General features: G+C 29.7%; 2 protein-coding genes across 2 annotated transcripts in view; one reads left to right on the forward strand and one right to left on the reverse strand.

Moving 5' to 3' along the window:
- Positions 1-15204, forward strand: part of LOC136988229 (uncharacterized) — a 90406-nt gene that overhangs the window by 72573 nt on the left and 2629 nt on the right. Inside the window, 5 exon segments of the mRNA XM_067286083.1 lie at positions 2921-3124; positions 7447-7545; positions 8245-10282; positions 10386-10451; positions 10454-10512. Coding sequence (XP_067142184.1) covers positions 2921-3124; positions 7447-7545; positions 8245-10282; positions 10386-10451; positions 10454-10512 — 2466 coding nt within the window.
- Positions 1-15204, reverse strand: part of LOC136988255 (coiled-coil domain-containing protein 34-like) — a 104989-nt gene that overhangs the window by 66872 nt on the left and 22913 nt on the right. The gene's annotated exons all lie outside the window — the stretch shown is intronic.

The raw sequence follows: 15204 nt of genomic DNA on the forward strand, positions 1-15204 counted from the left end.
TTGCTAGAGGAACAATGGTTAGTTTGCTTTATCAAAAATTCATATTAATGATTTTCAGGGTCAGGGTTGTATAATTTACAAAGTTAATAGGCAATTGAAATCTCTGAATTATAATATTTTGAATTAATTTATTAAATAGAGTTAAATTGAATTAAAATTATTTACAAAAATAAATTAATGATCTAAATCAGGGATGGGCAACCTTTTTCTATGTAAGGGCCGCATTTCAAAACTTTTGAACTGAAGCAGGCTGCATACAAGAAAAAAGAAAAAAAATGTCAGTAAATCACTATTATTTATTCATATATAATTATAAATTAGCAGAAGTATACTTAATTTAGCTTCTGGAACTGCTGTAAACATAATATATCAAAAATATTTAATTAAATATTAGTCACTGCTAGTTTTAAATTAGTTTCGATTTGAGTCTGTTAGCCAGTTTCTTGTTTTAATTTTTATTAAATTCATTGTGGAAAAAGTATTCACATACATAAATTGTAGAAAACAACATTTGAATTTTTGCTGCATACTTCCTTAAGCTGGGAAACTGATATATTTATTCATATTTTATGCGGCATGGGCTGCAAAAAATATTAATGCAGGCCACGGGTTGCCCATCCCTGATCTAGATGATTTTCAAATCAAACAAAATAAGGAGGAGACAGTATTTGCCATTTAAGTGTGGAGCAGTATATCAGAGTGGTTAACAAAACAAAACTAAAAGAAATCTGTAATTTTTTTCTATTGAAGATTGATTGAAAAAGTACAAAATATTTTTGGTGTCAAAAGAGCAATTTTTTGCTCTTGCCAAAATTGGCACAAAGTAGCCAAAGCTGGCATCACTATGCACCTCCCAATATCCAAACTATCATGTGTTTGCCTGGGACTGTATTCATTTAAAGGGGTGGGTGTCCTTAAACTTTAACCCCTATTTTCTGAGTCTAATAGAATGGTTCACTAAAATTGGACGTTTGAATTGTTCTACAATCAGACATCAAACCTGTCTTTGCTAACTAGAAGAAAAAATTATTCTATTCAAAATAGAATATTTATTACAATACTACTTTCCTTTTTACACTTTTTGACATGAATAATAAAATCATTATTGGAAATAGAATTATTTCTTGAAGTGATTTACAGTTCGTTTTAACAAATTCTGGTAAAATTTTTGTTCTCTTTATTCTGTGAAAATTAGCATTGGGGTTTGTAACAATAATGTTTTGCCAAGGAAACAGCAAAATTGCTTTAATGTGACAATATGCTTCATCGGTGTTCATTTTAAGGCAAGTCAACTGCATATGCGCAGAAATAACATAAGTTCAATACAAATATTTCCATAAATAATTACTCTCAAACTGAAATTATATAATGTTAATAAATAATCAATTGCAAAAATAATTACAGTTGAACTTGTCTATCTCAAACCTCTTTATCTCAACTTATTTTTTCCTCCTGCATTTTCACCTAAATTCAATATATTTTCCATATTTATTTTAAATAATTTTCTCCCAAAACATCTATATATCAAATTATGAGCTGAACTGTCAATTACTATTTCAAAGTTCAGCAACTACATTTTGATATATTGTAGCTGAGAAACATCTTTAGCAATAAAGTACATAGTTGCAATTAATGCTGTTTTTCTTTGATTGGCTACAAGTTTGGTTTGGTTTGATTTATTTGTTTATGGCAACACAACACGGGTGATCTGCCGAAAGGGGAATGCCTCCCAGGAGGTCTTTTATAGGAAACTGGCCTCTATTTAGGTGTTACAAACATGAAGAAAACAAGGAAAACTACACATGGCCAGCCTGTTGACAAGGCACAACCCAGGACTAACTACCAGTGTTCAGTGGTTTCATCCACTCCTTCACTTCACTGGTAGGTTAAGACTATGAGTTTGGCTTGCATCTTATTGATTTAAGAAAGTCAGGCATTAGAAACTGTTGACAAACTATTTCTGCTAAGATATGTCAAAAATGTTTTATTTGTACTTAATGTATATACTGTACTTTGTGGCTTTATTAAACCTTATTTATTTTCTTTTCTTTACTTTCCTTATACTATCTTCCTGTAGTAACAATTTTACTTCCGTTTTCTGTTTACTTAACCACGCGGTAGTTAGTCGACACATGTGGCCTGGACGGTAATAAAAACAAAAAGGGTGTGACACCGAGGGGTCACGTCAGAGGAGATAAGGGGACAGGAGCGAGAGGAAGGAAGATTTTTCGGAGAGAGAGAAAAACGGGACGAACAGAAACAAAGAAAGTTATTAAGGAACGGATCCGAGGTTTTTTTTTTCTTATTTATTACCGCCAGTCACCCCTTCGAACCAATTTTCAGTCTTATCATTTCTGTTTAATTCTCTTCCACCTTATCTTTCTCTAGGGCCCTGTACTTAGTTAAGCTAGATATAAGTTAGAATAAGTTCTTTGTCTTGTCGGCACGCGGGGACTAATTGATGACATTGTTACGCGCAGTCCCATGTGTATTTGTATTAGTAATTAGTAAGTGTGTGTAATCGTTTCTTTGTAAATTATTTATGTTCGCTGAAATTAATAAACCTCTTTTTTTTATTCTATCAAAGCCGAGCGACTCTCAGGGTCTTGTTATTCCATATACTCGGCTAACAACTTGCTATTGTATTAATAAAACACTATACCTCCAATCAAACCTATTACTGTTTACTGTGTAAAAACCTCTATATCTTGAAACCTCTGTCTAAAATTTTTTCTCATTCCTGTGAGATTCAAGATAGACAGGTTCAACGGTGTTATTAATTTTAAGAATTGTTTGATTTATTTTTTCTTATGAATATTAATAAAAAAATTCTTTATAAATTGCAATATTTTTTAGATGAAAGATAATTTTAAATTCATAGTGATTGAAAAAACTATTAATCAACTTTAAACTTTTTCAGGCTACTATTAGATCACTTCAAGAAGCTGTGATAGCAGGTGATATCAATACTATAGAAAAAAGGATAAAGGATGATGGAAAATTATTAAAATCAAAAGATGAATCTGGATTAACTCCAATACACTTGGCTATTATTCATAATAAGCCAGAAATAGTCAATTATCTAACGACAAAGTATCCAATTGTTTTAAATTTAAAAGATACAGTAAGTATATTGCATTAGTATTTAATAAATCTATCTCTCTTTTTGCAATAATCTGAAATAATTATTATATTTGTAACTACTCTCTCAAAATATATATATACATATATGTTACAGTCAAAACCAATTTTTAGTTAGAATGCGTTTTAACTAGTTGAAACTAGTTTATACTGGATGTTTTTGTTAAAACCTGTTTTGTCTAGTTAAAACTAGTTTTAACTCAAATTCATTTTTGACTAGCAGTAAATTCTAGTTTTAACTAGACAAAACTCGTTTTGTCTAGTTAATTTACTGCCGTATATGTTTTGATTTTAAATAAAACTAATTTTAACTTTTAACATTAGTTAAAACTACTTTTAGCTACATAAATATGTTTGGAGGAAATAAATAAAGTTATGTATAGTGATTTGGGGGAAGTTGCCTAACATTTTGCTTATGAAGGAAATTATAGCGATAATTTGGGTTTTGGAAGCCTCTAACAAAAATATATTCTTGAGTATGTTTTTCAAATAAAACTTTGAAGTATATGAAAAATATAGTATATTGTGTTTGCAATGACGACTTTTTCACTGTCTGGCATTTTAGGCATCTCACCCTAAGTATCCGGGTGAGATGCCAAATGCCATTAGGGTAAGATACCTTATATAATTGCATGAAATTAATTTTCGAATATCTTAACCAAATTTAATTTATTGCGTATGTAGTACAAAGTACTTCATAGTAAGTATAACAGCACAGTATAAGTATTGTTAAGTTTTCGCCCGTTCTAATGTGCTCTATAGCTAGCTGAAAGCTTTTTTCAGTGCAAAAACCTTTTTGAGAAGTCCTTATATAATTTCTATGCATATCCTGCAATAAAACGAGAAAACAAAAATTTATTAAAAATAGGCATATTGGAATTCAATTAACAAAAAATAGGCATGTTACCCCAAGAAAAATGTGACATCTTTCTCATTAGACAGTGTAAGATGCCTAGTGGAGTCACGTGCTCCAGCATGTCCAATCGGGATCGGCAGTAGCTCACAATGGAAACTTTAAAACCTTAACTGCATCACACATTAATTGTTTTTCGCAATTTTTAATAAATTCTATTTTAACTTTTAGTTTTCAAATGATTCTAGAAACATTTCGCAACAAAAACTTCGTTCTTATCTTGCTTTTATTCTTCTCAGATGGTAGAAAATGAGGTAACGGTAGCCAACTACAGCTTTCCACACTCAATATTGGCCCAATGATTCATCACACAATCACACGACAATATCTAATGTCACCGTTTGAAAATATCAAAAAGTAGGCATCTTCCCCACTTATCATCTTACCCTGAATCACTCTATATGTTCAGTCAAAACCAGTTTTTAGTTATGTAAAGTACTTAATTTTAGTAGCTTAGGAAACCGACTATAATTACGGTCGGTAAAACTTCCGTTAACCTAACGGGTACTTTACGCGGATTCGAGATTAGTTTGCCAGGCCTGGGCTTTTAAGCGTGCACCGAAAAATTAGTAATAATAACGATAAATATCAAGTCAGATCAAAAGTTCAAATATATTTAATTAGCAACTAGAATGTACTACGTACAAATGTCAATAATCCAAACAAAATTTATTAACGAAATTCAACAAGTCAACCCGACAATAAACTTAGCTACTTAGCTTAACTTAATAATAATTTCTCCTTTGAAATTCGACAATCAAATACTTAGAAACTATGAATAAAATCTCTTACTAATTAAACGTCTATCCGTCACCTCACTATACGAAGAAACTATTACTTCCTCAATCCTTTCGATATCGTCAAATCGTCAATCGAACTCCTCTTTAGCACCTTGGATCATCCAATTATCAATCTGGACTTCTATCAGAAAATACTTCGCTTTCGAATTAACCTCGCTCTCACAGTCGCCTCGATTTGGAGATCACCTCGGTTTGGAAATCACTTCTCCTTCTTCGGTTAACGTACGGGTTTTATACTGTGAGGTGACGTCACACTTGAGCTGGGTTACTCCTCTTATTTACATACTTAGTTGCTAACATTAACTTTGTTCTGGCAGCTTTAAGTTTCCGACAAAGCTTATAAACCGTTTACAAAATATTTATCATAATTTTCTGGGATGTTTAAGACGGTTTATCAAGTATTTCTCTACTAGTGATTGTGGGGACTCCCCCCTCCATTTTTTTTTCTGCAGACTGTTACTTCCGCCGGGCAGCGCAAGTGTGCAAGATTTTTCCTACGGCGCTTATTTCTCCGTGAGTTGTTTTATCTTCATTTTTCATTACTAACAAGAGAGTGGTGGGGAACCTTCGTCCTAAATAAACATAAACCCCAAACAAAAGATAATAAAACAGAAATAATAATAAAATAAAAATAACGTTCGGACTCAGTTCCTTACAGTTAGGATGCATTTTAACTAGTTGAAACTAGTTTATACTGGATGTCTTTGTTAAAACCTGTTTTGTCTAGTTAAAACTAGAATTTACTGCTAGTCAAAAATGAATTTGAGTTAAAACTAGCTTTAACAAAGACATCCAGTATAAACTAGTTTCAACTAGTTAAAACGCGTTCTAACTAAAAACGGGTTTTGACTGTAACATATATATAAATGTTATAAATAATGCTGCCTTAACTGTATTACTTTACATACATACATATATATACACAATAGGTTGTTTCAAGATGTTTTAGTCTTCATATCAAAGTTTTGTTTTATTTAACAGCATTGTGAGGAGTATTAGGGAAGTTGTAAACAATAGAGGTGATAATGAATCACCTTGAAATATCCCTGTTTTGATGTAAACCTCTCCATAGTCTTTATCTTTGAGCATAAGTTTTGTTTTCCATAGTTTCATGTTTTCAGTAACAAAGTTTTGTATGTTTTTGACAATTCTCAATAGAGATAAACATTTCTTAATCCAGTTATGAAGAAGTGAATCAAATGTCTTCCTGTAATCAATCCATGTCAGCCACAGATTTCTTTCTGTGTTTTTAAGCACTATTTTGTAGATGAAGAGTTGATCTTTAGTTTCCCTGGTGCATTTACAATTGCCTTTCTGCTCATTAGGGTAAATTCCATTTTCAGTGAGATGTTCACATACTTACTGGCTAAAATAAATACCTGTTAAAACTTTAAAAGTTGTTAGCATATATATATATATATATATATATACATATACATACATGCATTAAGATAAAAAGGCACAGAACTTAGTTAAAAAGTAAAGAAAACAAAGGAAACTGTCTATTTATACTATTTTTAAAACCACAGGTGACTTTTTTTTCTAACCAATCACAGCAGGAAATTTAAAATTTTGGGAAGGAGTAATTTTCAAATTCAAATCTGAAATTAGTGAGTCAATCAAAAGCATAATTTCAATTTCCAACATTAAATAGACAGGAAAATTTATTAAAACTTGTTTGACTGTTGATACTGAAATCAAACTTAACAAATTTCCTGTGCAATTTTGTGAAAAAGCTTGAAAGAAGTGGAAAATGATGCTAATTGAGGAAAATGGTAAAAATGGGGAAAAGGGGTACAAAATGAGAATTAAAAATTCTGTTTAAGTGGATCAGGAATTTCCTGATGGTTGGTTATGGTTCCCCCAAAAATAAGATCTGCGTTAAAACTAGTGTGGCACCATAGACTTCTAAACTTACTGATAACATTATCATTTAGTTACTGTTAATTAGGGTAAGCAACTAAAGCTATAGTTAATAAAAATTCTGGTTTTATTAAAATCAATATTAAAAATACATGCTAAAATATAGTTAAAAATAATAATTTTAATTAAGATTTCAAGTTCAAGTTAATTATTAATTAATTAATTGTCATTCATCCAGTGTTATTTGCCTGCTGATTTTTACAGTAATATCTTTAAGAAACAGATTGCTGGCATTTTTTATTTCAATTTTAAGCTACTTAAACTAATATACTGTGAGTAATTAACAATTAAAATGATCAACATGAATCAAACCAGTGATTTAAATGTCATCGATAACAGTTGCATGTTATCAATCACACATTGAAGCTAATAGACATTTTTGAGCTGTCTTTTTGCATTGTTTATTTGAACATATTAACAATTATAAACATAATGTTCTAACCATAATATGTTTTTATAGTTTTATAAATATTTTTATAGTGTATTTTACTTTATAGCAAAAGTTTTCATAGTGTATTTTTCTTTATGTTTTAAGACTAGATAATTCTGATAATAATATGTACAATTCCAAAAAACAAAATTGTGCTGGAAAAAAAAATCAAAATTACAAAAAGGTTTTACTTTGAATTTATACAAAATAATATTTGATTCTTTAATATTATTTTTCAGAATGGCAGAACACCACTTCATCTTGCAGCACAAGAAAATCGTACAGAATTATATAGATTGATGAAGGACAATGGAGCAGATCCCATGATACTAGATCAGGTTATTATTAATTATAGTTAATTATAATAAATAATTAATATGTTTAAAATATTCATTTATAAAAGGAATAACAATAATTTATTTAATTAATTGAATTTATTAAATGTTAATATTTAAAAATCATTAAATAAAGAAAAATACATCAAATAACAAATGATTGAATATTTTACTAATTAAATTTTTAATGTAAGTAATGGTTTAAGGTTAAATAATGAAGAATCATAATTATTTTTAATTTTATTATTATTGAATTATTTAATCATATATTTTTTACATTGTGTTTTAATATAAAATAAATGTATATACATTATATAGTGCAGTGTTTTAATTCCTTTACACGTTTCTATTGTATTTGAATGGGAATATTAAAAGGCATATTTTGCCAACTTTAATGGAATATTAAGAAGCATATTCCATAGGTTCATATGACCTAAACTTTGTATCCTTAATCAGGGGGGACAATTTAAATTTTCAATTAATTTGATCATTAATAAATTCAATATTTAAAATGTTTTTGTAAAATTTATAAATATATAAGGAATATTCTAAAAATAATAAGAATAAAGAAAATAAAAATAATTCTCTTTAATAAGTAAACAAACAAAATTCAGCTTTTCTGGGTTTTGTTTATTTATTTATTTGAGTTAACAGTTCACTTAGATTTCTTAAATTTAAATTTTGCATATATTTATTTTATAGAAAGGAAGAAGTGCCGATTATTATTTAAGCGAGAAGGAAGATGAGAAATCTCCTCAAACACCAATATCATCAGAGAACAATAAATCAGTAACTAATGAAGAATCTACAACCGAAATAAATACAAATGATGCAAAAGAAAATAATTTGTCAGAAGAGACGGTATTAGTTAGTAATACTGATATTTCTACTTCGGGACAAAATGATACTAAAGAGAAGGAAAATAATTCAGACTCAAAAGAAATGCCAAAACCAGAAATCACTGGAGAAACTAAAACAGAATCAGTCAATGAAAATGAAACAAATGAAACTTCAGTAGAAGAAAACAATTTGCAGATTACAGAACAAGACAATAAAAACATTGGAGATAATCAGAAGAAAGAGAAAAACATTTCAAATATTGAACTGGAAGAAAAGATAAATAACTCAGATAAAATAGCTACTGATGAAAAATCAGAAAATGTAGTAACTACAGATTGTTCAGAACCAAAACTTCAGCAAGATGAAAATCAAAATACAAATTCAATTCCTGAAGAAGTGCCAAATTCTCATATCAATCAAGAAAATGCAGATATAGAAAAACAGGACGAAAAAAATGAAGAAGAAAGCAATCCACAGGAAGATGCAAAAAATGAAGAAGAGAGCAATCCACAAGAAGATGAAAAAAATGAAAAAGAGAGCAATCCACAGGAAGATACAAAAAATGAAGAAGAGAGCAATCCACAGGAAGATGCAAAAAATGAAGAAGAGAGCAATCCACAGGAAGATGCAAAAAATGAAGAAGAGAGCAATCCACAAGAAAATACAAAAAATGAAGAAGAGAGCAATCCACAAGAAGATGCAAAAAATGAAGAAGAGAGCAATTCACAGGAAGATGGAAAAAATGAAGAAGAGAGCAATCCACAGGAAGATGAAAAAGAAAACATTCTACAAAATGAAAAAAATGAAGGAAGTACTCCACAGAAGGATGAAAAAAATGAAATTTCTAAAGATGAAATGAACTCAACAAATAATCCACAAACAAAAACTGAATCTGATCAGGAAGAATCAAAATTTGCAGAAAATACAAACCCTGAAAATAAAAAAGAATTAGAAGTTACCAGAAATGATGATCTTAGTACAAACAGTGAAATAAATGAAACTGTTACATTAAATCCAGGAGAGGAGACTGCCAATTCAGTAAACAGAACTGAAGATAACAATATTTCTGAAAAAATAGAAAATACTGAACAAAACACTGTAGAAAATTCAAATGTTAATGAACAAATTGAATCCAAACCAGATAATGATAAAAGTAACACAGAAAATCATGAAAAGTGTACAAATGAAATAGATAAGGAAAAAGAAGAAATAGATGATAAAAAAACAGAAAATAATGTAAATCCAGAAGTTTTTTCAGAAAACATTGAACAAGAAGGTGATAAATCTAAAGAAATACAACCCAATATAGGAAATGTTGAAAAGCAAGAAACAAATGCAGAAATAAATGATTTAAAAGAAAATGATAAAAATAGCACCAATGATCAAGAATCTATAAAAATGAATAATGACGACAGTATAACAGAAAATGAAAAACAGACAAATCCTTCAGAAAATGATGAAACAAAAACTGATACCTCAAATGATGATGTTTTAATAAAACAAGTGAGCAATGATGAAACTGGTGACCAAAATGACAGTGAAGAAAAAATTGACAATGTCAACACAAATAATGAACTGACAAATATGGAAACTGTACCAGTTGAAGAAAATGACAAGTCAAATACTATAAATGAATCATTAAATTTGGAATCAAATGAAGAGTTAAAAAATGATAAAGAAGAAAGTATTAATAATTCAAATTCAAATGTCAAAGCGTCGGTGGAAAATTTAAAATCTAAAGTGGAAAGTAGGAATCATGTGGATGTCGAAAGTAATCAAAGCAATAGCCAAACAGCAAATACAAACTATTCATATGAAAATAAAAGTAATTCTTCTAATAGAATTAAAACCAATTCGGGAATAAAGAACAGAAATACAGGAAGTAGAAACTCTTCTCAGAGTAAGTTTATATTAAATAATATAATAAATTGTATTTGTAAGTAATTATATTATACTATTTGAATTATTTTACAGAAGATTATCTGGATGATTTAATAGAACAGTGGATAAAGAAGGTGATTTGTTACGATTAGAACATGTCGTCTTAGCAGGTCAGGGAGATAGGTTAATTGAAAAACTTCAGATGATAAACAAGTTCAAGATTTTTTAGATTTAGTACCCATTTATACAGTAAGTTGTTTTATATTTTAAATTCCAATAGCTATTTTGTCTGATGTGTTATTTTTAACAATAGTGTTTAATGTACTTTTTACATAATTTTATGTACAATTTAAGAATTTTAGGATATTTACTTCCCATGGGTTAAAGTTTTGTCTATTTTTACTGTGAAAAATCCTCATTAACTCAGTATCTTAAAAAAATATCTAAACATATTGGTTATATCTGTTAGTTTTAATACACAGTGTGTCCAAAACTTAAGGACAAACACAATTACTTGCAACGACAGCTAGAAAAAGTCTTGGTGACAAGCTTGCCATGCTGCAAGTACTGCATCACAGTTCAAGGTGAAAATGCTTCATTCTGATAGGTCTGTTGTTCATATGGAATATGTCTACCTTTGTAATACAAAGATGGACACAGGTTGTTGTAGTATAATTTGCATCTTGTTTGGATGACTATGTTAATTTTCTATTGGATATTAATATGCCGTAAACCCAAACTTATCATAATGACCACAAATGACTTTAAGGTGACTGTTTTTTTATTTCATTTTTTATTGACTCCAATATGCATTTCATACATATAAATTCATCCCTCTTCAGTTCGGTACAATATTATATAAAGTATTAAGCTAAAAATTCCACATCTTTTTTTTAAAAACAGATAAAATAATCTGTTTTAAAAAAAAGGATGTAGAATTTTTAGCTTAATACTTTATATAATATTGTACCAAACTGAAGAGGGATGAATTTATATGTATGAAATGCATATTGGAGTCAATAAAAAATGAAATAAAAAAACAGTCACCTTAAAGTCATTTGTGGTCCTTATGATAAGTTTGGGTTTACGGCATATTAATATCCAATAGAAAATTAACACAAGTTGATGTGTATTACCCTGTGTTAGATATTGAATAATTCAATTCCTGCCATATTTGTTTGCATTCATCTACAGTTCTAACACATCACTGAGATACTCTGAAATACATTTCACAAGTGATGTTTAATATAATTTCATTCCTTTGTTTGCATAGCTTATAAGATTTTAAACTATAGAAATTGTCAGAACATGTCTTTTATGCTTGGTATTTATATCTTATTAGTTGATATGTAAGATTTCTGAAAAGTTATTAGCGAGGTTGAGGCCAAAGTTTTAAACACAAAAATGTGTACGTCAGACGTTCAGCGCCACTTTCCTGTAAGCTTAGAAGTTTGACAATGGCATTTGGAATGTCGAGCATGATTCCACTGACCTTCCAAACATTATTGTCAAACTTCCAAGCTTACAGGAAAGTGGCACTGAACATCCTATGTACACGTTTTTGCATTTAAAACTTCTGCCTCAACCTCGCTATTGTGCAGTGAGAAATTTGTAATGACAGTAAAGTTATACATACAGCATTGCATATGAGATCTGTAAGTTGTACATCCCACATTTCCACTTTGCAGTAGATTGCATTATTGCTTGCTCATAGACATTCTGGTTTGTGGACTACAGTTTTTGGATGACTTCTTGGCTGATTGCCAAATCTTATGTAGAATCTGGCCCACTAGGTTTCTGGACCCAATTTTTCCAGCATTTGCTTTAGGAGAAAAGCAATATTTTGTACATAAAACTTCACTTAAACCTTTTCCACTGCACAGGAACTTTTCAGATATCCTGTAGATCCATTCTATTATTTAATACTTTTAATACAATAGACTGTTTATTACTTTCAGACTTTCCTAATCCAATAACAATAAGTAGAGTAAGTATATATGACTACAGTTAGTGAAAATTCTGCTTTCATTGACTCTAACATTAAAAGGATATGTTAAAACAACTAAAAAAAACTATAATTTTAAGACTAATTAATTAATAAATAATTCAGTAGAAAATAATGACATACATAAAATTGTTATTGGATGTGTATTTTAAAACTGGCTCTCCATGTTAATAGTTCTTAAACTAAGAAAATATAAAAAGAAAGTAAAAACACTGAGTGAGACATTAACTGTTAATACCACACTCAGTGTGTTTTTACTTTCTTTTTATGTGATATTTGGCATGACGTTCAAGCTGTATTGTATTACAAGAAAATATGATTTCAACTCACTCAAACATCATATATTCTTTCCAAAAGTACTTTCCATAACATCAAAACTTTGGGTGACAATTATCATCATCAAAGTCTGATAATGATAATTTTAGTTATTAAAAGCACTTGTTAAAACAAACCACATGTTCTTTCAACTACTTAAACTGACTATACATAAATAAAAACTACACATAGAACCAATATCCAGCAAGAAAATACAAAACTACATGAAAGCAAATGTTTTTGTCCATGTTGAACTGTCATCATCAGGCTAACTGACCTTCACAGTTGGAATAATGCAGCTGTTAAAAAAAACAGTTTGAGCAGAAAAGTTGCTAAGAGAGATGATGTAAGAGAGAGGGGGGAGAAGGTTATAAGAGTAAACTTCATATAGACTCCTTCCTCTTGGATGGAAGTTGATCTATCTCTAAAGTTGATAGAGATTTACAAAGCCACAAGAAAAAATGTGGCTAATTGTTCTAAGCATCTAAACCATTCTTTGCAGGAGGTGCTATATAGGAGACTTGCTTGGTCGAAATGTACATACAGTAGAGAGTCGTAAATCGGAATCAATTGGGGACTGGGGTTGTTCAGATTAGTGATTTGTTCCGATTACCGATTATGTACGAAAAAATATATTAACCTGTCCGATGTTCAAATTTTTCTCTGTTGCGTGTCGCTTCGTGTTGAATTTTCCTCCATTTTAAGCCTAACGAAAATTTTTATAATAATCGAGGCTACTCGTATCGTTAAAAATTATTTCTTCATTTTGTACAAACAAAATAAATATATTGAAGAATATAAAAACATGAAAATTATACTTTAGAAGTAAATCTAGTATCACAAACGTTTGATTCAGCACAACACAGTCCGACTGAAAATCGTTCTGATTACTGGGGTTCCGATTAACAACTCTCTACTGTATATATATATAATAGTCTACATGTCTAAAGTTGATAACTGCATTTTTTCTCATGGCTTTGTAAATTTCTAATTCTTCTAAATATCTAAGGCATTCTTTGTGGAAGGCCTGCTCAGCCAAAATGTACAGTACATCAATGTTGGGGTTGGTGACAAGGTTGCTAATGCTGTGTTGACAAGTCCTTTCATAATGGAAGTTCGATGTTCTTTGAGATGTGTATTTAAAGGTTGTCCTATAGCACCCACATATTCTAAGTTGTGGTTTCTCTTTTCGCATGTGAACAGCAATCACCTATTCTGAGTAACTTTTCTGTTTGAACTGTTTGTTTTAACAGCTGCATTCAAACTATGAAGGTCAGTTAGCCTTCATAGACAATGACAGTTCAACATAGATGAAAATCAAATTTGAAGTTTAGACAGATTCAAAAAATATTATATTTTTTCGTAAATAGTCTAAACTTCAAATTTGAAGACAAAATATCCTGAGTCATCATTGAACATGGATGAAAATGTTTTCTTTCATGTAGTTTTGTATTTTCTTGTTGGATATTGGTTCTATGCATAGTGCTTATTTACAAATCATATATTCATTACAAGTTCACATTATTTAAAAACTATTAACACAACAGACAGTTTAAAATTTCAATATGTAACGAGTTCAGACATCGTTATTTTCTAGGAATTATCACATCCTCAGACTCCAAAAATACTAGCCAATCAACAACTTTATTTTACCCAGATGCATTTTGGAAACTATAATATTTCCCTCCTCAGTGGGCTTTCTTTCATACAGGCTAAACAAGGCACAAGAAAAAAAGCCCACTGAGGGAAATATTGTAATTTTCAAAATGTATCTGGGTAAAATAAAGTTTTGATTGGCCAGTATTTTTGGAGTTTGTGGATGTGATAATTTCTAGAAAATAAGTGTTTGAAATAGTTACATATTGAAATTTAAAAAAATGGAATAGAAGCAGAAGGATAAATCATAGTAAAAATACACATCAGTTAATTTGTCCGCTATCAACTTTAAATTGCTGGCATTATACAAGCTGTTGTTAAACTATTGCATTGTGAGTAAACAACAATTAAAACACTTAACTAATGCTTTAAATGTTAAATGTTAAGTCTGATAACATGTAATTTTTATTAGCTATTGTTATCAGTCACAATTGAGGCAAACTATCACAAAAAGAGAGTTTTAAAAGGCAAAGATAACAATAACCAAAATTTTGATAATGTTAATAACTCATACGTTTTGGGATCTGCTAATTTTAGTGATTACAATAAACAAAGTCTACTGTAGTAAAATACTGTAAATAAAATAAAGCAAAGTCTACTGTAATAAAAACAAATTCCTTGTGAATTATCTGTTGATATCAAAGATTATCATCAATATCACATTTGATTTTAACTCCAAGACATCTTTTGGTGCTCTGGAAAACTTTTTATCACCATCCCAAATTTTCTTTATTTCACATCATATTGAAAATAACTTTTTTCAAAACATCAAAACATCCCAGAAACCGAAACCGAGATAACTACTAGAAGAAGTGTTAAAGTGCTAGATGATTATTAGTTATTTTCTTAATAATACTAATATTTTAATAATTTTTTTTCATCCATTTATCAAATCAAGCCTTGAAAGATCATTATCAATGTGCTTTTGGAAAGCTACCAAAAAAGGCATTTATTCCAATCCACTG

Source organism: Centruroides vittatus, unplaced genomic scaffold, assembly GCF_030686945.1.
Source record: "Centruroides vittatus isolate TY-2023 unplaced genomic scaffold, ASM3068694v2 scaffold_324, whole genome shotgun sequence".
In the NCBI taxonomy this organism is placed as follows: Eukaryota; Metazoa; Arthropoda; class Arachnida; order Scorpiones; family Buthidae; genus Centruroides; species Centruroides vittatus.